General features: G+C 46.5%; 1 protein-coding gene across 1 annotated transcript; it reads left to right on the top strand.

Annotated features, from left to right (window-relative positions):
• The first annotated feature begins 3,636 nt into the window (after positions 1–3,636).
• LOC123414861 lies at positions 3,637–4,324 on the top strand. Its single transcript, XM_045106685.1, has one exon. The coding sequence runs from the start codon at positions 3,750–3,752 to the stop codon at positions 4,023–4,025; it is 276 nt and encodes a 91-aa protein (XP_044962620.1). The 5' UTR covers positions 3,637–3,749; the 3' UTR covers positions 4,026–4,324.
• Positions 4,325–6,952: the final 2,628 nt, after the last annotated feature.

Here is a 6,952-nt window from a genome sequence, read left to right as displayed (position 1 = left end):
AGGGCCCCGCCCTCGCCGAGGAACAGCGCCACCGGGTCGCACCCTCGTCAAGGAACAACGCCAGCAGCCACATCCGGCGACATCAGGCCGTGCCCTCGCAGAGGAACATCGCCGGCAGCGACATCCGGCTCCACTGGCTCGCCCCTTCTCGGAGGAACATCGCCGACAGCGACATCCGGCGTCACCGGGCCACGCCCTAGACGCCTCCGATCGGGCCGCGCCCTGGGCCTCGGCGGCGGCGAACCGCGCGCGAAGGTCTCGGGCAGCGCGAGAAGAAGGGCGCCACGGAGACGAGGCCGGTCGGGGTACACGGGGGATGGGACGACACACGATGGCATGGCGGAGGAAGCGGGACGGCGGAGGATCCAGATGAGGGTGAGATGCGCCCCCTCCTCAGGACGGCAATGGATAAGCCGGGGAGGGGGTTATTAAATATAAACGAAACGTTTTTTTTATAACTTAAAAACATACAACGGGTTGAATACTAGAAAAGCGAGGGGTGTTTTTGCAAAAAAGCCAGCGACGTACTGTAGAAGCGATGCGCGCTTTATTATTAGGGGAGATTGATGATAGAAATGAGGTATTTATACCCGGGCGGAAGTATACTTGTTGCTTGACACTCAAATAACCAATAGTTACTTGAGAGCCAAGGAATTACATAGTTGCCTTGAGAGCCAAGGAAGTACATAGTTACTTCAGAACTAAGTAATTTATCTAACAATTAACTTAATCCTAATTAGCTTAATTAATAAGCAACTATTATATTCTTAACAACTACCATTACGGGGAGCCTTAGGTCGGGAAAAATATCCATGGCACACACACGTGTCCGGAGAAGCACGAAAGCCAATCAAGAACGTACGGTGGGCGCGCGCCGGTGCGGGCTCTACACCGCCAGGCCAAACCGAGCCGCACACGTACGCGCGCGCGCGCAACCACCGCGACGCAACACAGGCCCAAATGAATGGCGCCGGTGGGGGCACGACCGCCTCGTCACGGCCGACCCATGTGTGCCCATGTGACGCCGCCACCCCGATCAACGTGCGGCTGTTCCCCCTCCTCCTCTCGCCTGACCGCGCCTCGGCCGTGCGCGCCCAGCTCGATCGGGACGTGCGCGCCCGCGCATCGATCCCCTGTGCCGCGTGCGCGCCGGCGCCGTCGATGCCGTCGCTGCTGGTTGACGCGCGGTGCGCGGTGCCCTGGCTGGTCGGGCTCGGCTTCCATGTGGCCATCTGTCTGCTCGTCGATTCGGTTCGATAATTTCGATTCGATGGAAGGTTCCGGGGCGTGCACTGACAAAATGCCTTCTAGGTATGGGCTGACACAGAAATTTCACAGGAAACAACATGCCATGCCATTCGCACGAATCTGGCGGAAAATCTCGTCAACCGATCGGAGTTTAGCAAACTACTGCCAAGTTAGCGCTGCAGGTAGGAGTAGATCATATGGAATGGACGGAGCATCTCAAGTGCATGAATAAATCGGGCGAAACCAAACTAATCAAAGAGGACGAACGTGGCTTTACATCGAAACCTCCGCTGTTTTATTCGAGAGGAACCAGACGGGCCGGAGTCGAGGGGATAAGGACTGACCCCTCCCTCTCTCTCTCTCTCCCTCTCTCGCAAGTCGCAAGTGCATCAACTTGCTCGGAAGCAGAGATCCAAAATGCTTATTAAAACATTGTACATGGCTCGTCTCCACTGCACGGCGCTGTCAGTGCATGCATGCACGGACGCGGCCGTTCTGCCACCCTATCCGTGCTGCAATATCTCTTCGTGCACGATTATTTTTTCTCTGCACGATTTCGCACCAGTGACGAAAAATTTGTTTAGATGTGCAGCATACAGTAGCTGCTGCTGTATTTGAGAACTTTTTATTTAACCCGTTAACCTTTGAATATATATATATATATATATATATATATATATATATATATATATATATATATATATAATGAAATCTTAATCAACAGCGTATGATCAGTCTTTCTTTCATACCGGTGTCGATCCGAATTAACAACGAACACTTCGGCACAACTAAGACGAGGAACAAAAATATATCTATAACCACGCATGCACACCGTATCAAAATATTATAAAAAATAGATTTATCATCCTATACCAAGAGGAAGACGTATTAAAATTGATAACATTCAAACGTGTTGTGATGGTATGAACACTAAGGCCACCATCGACGAGAGTAGGAAGGAGGATAAATAAAAACACATATGGGATGGCATGTGTTGAAATCAAAGATATGGACTTATTGAAATCTCGGGTCATGCTTATTAGGTTAGAAGTGTTTTCTTTTTTCACCCGTTGCAACGCACGGGCTCATTTGCTAGTCTATATTTACTTTTTTCATGTTCATCTTTGTTAAGATTCCTGGTAATTAAACTTGATGTATTTTTTATTATTTTTAATGTTCATTGTTGCACTGACAAATGTATGATAGCAAAAGAAGTACTCCTCGAACTCATGTTTCTTCCTAGACGGATAGGACAAACTGTTCATTCTAGGCTTCATCACGAGTTTGTGGATTCATCTTTCCTCTGCCAATCGCTTGGGCTGCCGGTGGTAGAAATTGGAATCTCGGTGCCTCCATTTCGTTTAATAGTTTACGTTAGGAGTTTTTAGCCCCCGTGGTTGTGATGCTGGATAGGTGACGGCACCTTCTTATTTGAGTTTGTTTTTTGGCTTTCGGTTCTTCTTAAATTTCTCCATCTAGAAGTAGTCGGCGGAGCTCTGACATAACTTCCTGCTACCTCTTTAGCGGTTAATCCCTATTATAAAGGGATTGAAGAGGATTGAAGGGGATTGAGGTGGATTTTGACTTAGAGAGGATTTAATACTCCCCAATCCACTTCAATCCCCTTCAAATCCGTTGCAACCGAACAAAGCCTTAGGATAATGAGGACAGGGTTTCTTGTCATGTTACGAAATTTGGTGTCAGATATGCTTCAGATTTATATAAGGATTGAACATCGATACCTGTCGTTACAGGGCGTTGGTCTTTAGGGCCATATGCATTAAGACTTATCAGTTATCATCGACAAGGTAAAGTTGACTCCAATGAGGAAGCGACAACAATGACGTGTCAATGGCTCGTTCTAATGGTTGTAGTGATTGTCCACGGTCATGACATCTTGATATAATTTTATTATGTTTGAGATTTTTCTTCCAAAATAATCTTTGAGATACTTTATACTTTCAAAATAATCTTTTATAATAGATCTGATGTTTTTGAAAAAAATGAGAGTTTTCTAAAACAAACGATTCCAATTATGTTTTCAGTGGTTAGATGGACAGATAATTAGTAAAAGAAAAATGCGGGTAATACAGATAACCTCATGTGGTGATCTAATTATTTCTCAATATTCATGTGTCAGATGAGGTCAAAATAGTACTTCCTCTGTCTTAAAATAAATGATGTAAATTTAGTATTAAGTTAGTATAAATTTTATACTAAAGCAGCGATATTTATTTTGGAAACGGAGGAAGTACTCCTTACGTTGAAGATGCTACTAGTTGATGATGTTCCTATGTTGAAGAAAAGGGAAATTAACTCTTCTCTTTGCCACTGGTTTTTAACGTACCGTCCAAACTGAGCATACCTCTCCTTATATAAAGCCTCCGCCTCCCCTGCTCTCTCCCCACCCCCAAACACCATCACCCACATTCACCCAGAGCGACCCAAGTGCCGGATCGAAGCCTCGCGTCCGTGCGTTCACGCACCTAAGCTCGGAGAGCATGTCGTCGCAGCGGCTCGGGCGCCACCAGCGTCGGGCGTCGCAGAGCGTGTTCGCGCTGCCGGAGAACTTCGCCGCCCTGGACGACGTGCCGGCGTCCGACGAGCACCGGAAGGCGTCGTCGCCGGGCGGCGGCGCGGCCGAGCAGCAGCAGCGGCCCGCGGCGGGGCGCCACCGGCGGGCCATATCCATGGCCGTCGCCTCCTCCTCCAGGGACCTCGAGATGATCAAGGAGGACGTCGGCGGCTACAACAACAACCACAAGATCGGCGCCTAGATTAGCGGCGGCGGCGGCGCCGGTGCGCACGGCCGGCGCAGCTCGAGGCACGCACATGCACGGTGTTCGTAATACGTGCGTGCTTGCTCGGCGGCGCTCTCGCCCGGGTCGCGCGCACGGCAAAGCTTTTGCTGCAGCTGGTGCCGGAGGGCCGTGGCGCGTGCTGCTTCGCTGTGGTTTGTGTATGTGTGGTCAAGCGACCAAGTCTGGTTGAGGTCTTGCTTGCTTCCCTTTTCTTTTGCTCAAGACATGCCTGTAAGGTGTGATGCTATTTGCGAGTTTAAAACTCTTCAAACTTCTGATCGTGCATCTGGTGATATTTCACCGTCAGCGTTGCTCCTAAAATATTTTGGTTCCTTCATTTATTTGCTCCTGTAGCGTGGAGACAGAAGGGGCTGATTTTTTTTTTTGAAGTATCAATCGATCACTGACGGCCGTTGGATTAAGATCCAACCAAAATCCATTCTTCTTCTTCCACCTTTTTCTTTTTGGAAAATCCTTGTTCTTCCACCTAAAGAAATACTCGCTCCGTAAAGAAATATAAGAGCACGTCGACCCCGACCATCCATCTTTCCTTCCCTAAAAAAATACTCATGTTCTTCTTCGATTTCGTCGGCCCTCCACCCGATATTGAAGAGTCAATCTCTCGCTCCCGTTTGTCTAGGACACCGCGCTCATCGTGGAATCATTATTTACAGTTTTGTTGTTTCGTCACTTGTGCTTCTCCCGAACTTTATGTCAAGTTGATGCATCGCCGCGCTGCTCCGCCGCCGCCAACGATGCTCTACGACAGCTGGACGCCGACATGGGCGCTACCGCAGCCACCGCCATTCATCATAAACGTTCAGCCTCTCTAGGGAGCACAAGCGTTTGCGTCCACCGCGGGGAATTGCCTGCACCGTAGCGTCGCCGTCCCGAGGGAGCATCAGCGTTTCTTTCGGTCCATGTGCTCGCTGTTGGTTGCTCGATGTCTGCTACAACTAGTTTCTGGAACAAGATCTTTGTTGCAAAAAAAAACTATAACAAGACCTATGTTGCAAAACAAATAAATTCTAACAAGACTTCTATTCCAAAAGAAATTAAGCTGCAACAAGACATTTGCTCCAAAAAAACTTGTAACAAGATATTTGTTACAAAAAATTATCCGCGACATGACGTGCGTGGTAGGCACAAACCCGTTGAACGAGTTCACGCCCGAGGGTGGCCCGATCTTCACGTCGTAGGATCAAATCGGGAGGGATAACTAGCTTTATACCTGTCAACAATAGATGCAACCCGTATGTTGGGGATGGCTGACCGGAGCTACAAGAACTCAAACCTGCTATCCGAACAATCGCAGAACCACAAACCGGGACTAACCCACACAAAACGGTCGGAACCGTAGAGCATGATTTAGTGGGAACCATAGGCTCCTTCTCGCGAATCCGGATGAACTCACAAGAGCAAATGTAGTAAGGATCTCTCGGATCTCTACGAGTCTTGTTGGATAAGCTTGTAGCTGAATAGTTTGACAAAAGGTTTCTGAAAGAGCGGGGGAGATGTGGTTTTATAGCATAGACAATCCCCCTTAGATAGGTGTGAAAATGTTTCAAAATTAATCATCTTTGCATGGCTTCCTTAGGAGAGACTAAGCACTCAACTATGAGAGTTGTTGGAGAGCTCCTCGGAGTTACGAAGCCTTAACAGCCTAGACACCTTCCACGAGAATGACTAGAACTTTTGACTCGCAACTCCAAATGATGTGAGGGCTTTTGCATTGGAAATTAAATTTGATGTAGCTTCTGGTGATGTACCCCTATGGCCTGTCTCTCCTCCAAAAGCGTGTGGAACAATGAAACATCAGAGGTAAAAACTGTCAGCATCAGCTTCACTTGAAACTTGTTTTTTCAAACCGGTTGCTTCAAGAGCTCATATGATGTTGGATTTCTTCGAGATGATACCTGGTCATGTATCAGTTTAGCACGATTTGTTGTGATTGGACCTATGGTTGTTGAAGAATTGTCGATGGTTGTGGTGTCCTCATCATCTCCCCTCTCTTGAAAAGGAGTCGTCCTTGACTCTAACGGTTCAATGGTTTTCATGTCCTCATCATCCTCTCCATCTTCAAAGGGAGTCGTTCTTCACTTTATCTGGTCGCCACACAAAACAAAGTAAGCCAGTACAAAAAAGCAACAAAAATATTCTATCAAATGCATAAGTTTAGCTTTCACCTTTGTAAACTTCAAATGTTTAGGTTGACTGAGTAATTCCTTACAACTAACATGTCGACGAAGTACAAACTTGTAACTAACCATGAACATGTCTATATAGTCCTCCCTCTCTTGGATAAAAGTCATCCTCGACTTCATTGGATATACAAAATTATAGCACGAGTACAATACAAAATAACTAGGGAAAATAGAATTTGAACAATTATGCGTGGATCTTAAATTTGACAACTCGTTTGTTTTGTCTTCAATGTTAAAAAATTTATATTGTTGAATAGATGGTATGCTAAAATATGTACCCAAGAATTTTTCTCTTATTCCGTTTTGCCAATGTTCCACGAGTTCATATGTGCATACCTCGGAGTACGTCAATATGGAAGATCGTTTTTTTTGCCTCATTGAGTACTTGGATGCCTTTGTGAAAATCAATCTTCACACATGCACCTTGTGTAGTACCACTCCATGTCCTTCGTATTTGTTCTTGGATCTCATCCTGCCATCTTTGAAAGAGGGAAGCAAGGTATGATTTTTTGCATTTGCACATATTGAAAAGAAAGGGAATTCTCTTTTGCGAAAGGTTAGTTATTGAATGTTCCTCTCTCTTTTCACTTGGTGGACTACTAATTTTCCATGGTGGTGGATCACTCATCTTGATATTCTCTTCTTGAAAAATCTCAAACTCACTTATCCTCTCACTGTCATTGTGTGGTATATTGGGTA

Source organism: Hordeum vulgare, chromosome 1H, assembly GCF_904849725.1.
Source record: "Hordeum vulgare subsp. vulgare chromosome 1H, MorexV3_pseudomolecules_assembly, whole genome shotgun sequence".
NCBI classification, from domain to species: domain Eukaryota; kingdom Viridiplantae; phylum Streptophyta; class Magnoliopsida; order Poales; family Poaceae; genus Hordeum; species Hordeum vulgare.
This window is presented reverse-complemented; position numbering and strand designations above follow the sequence as displayed.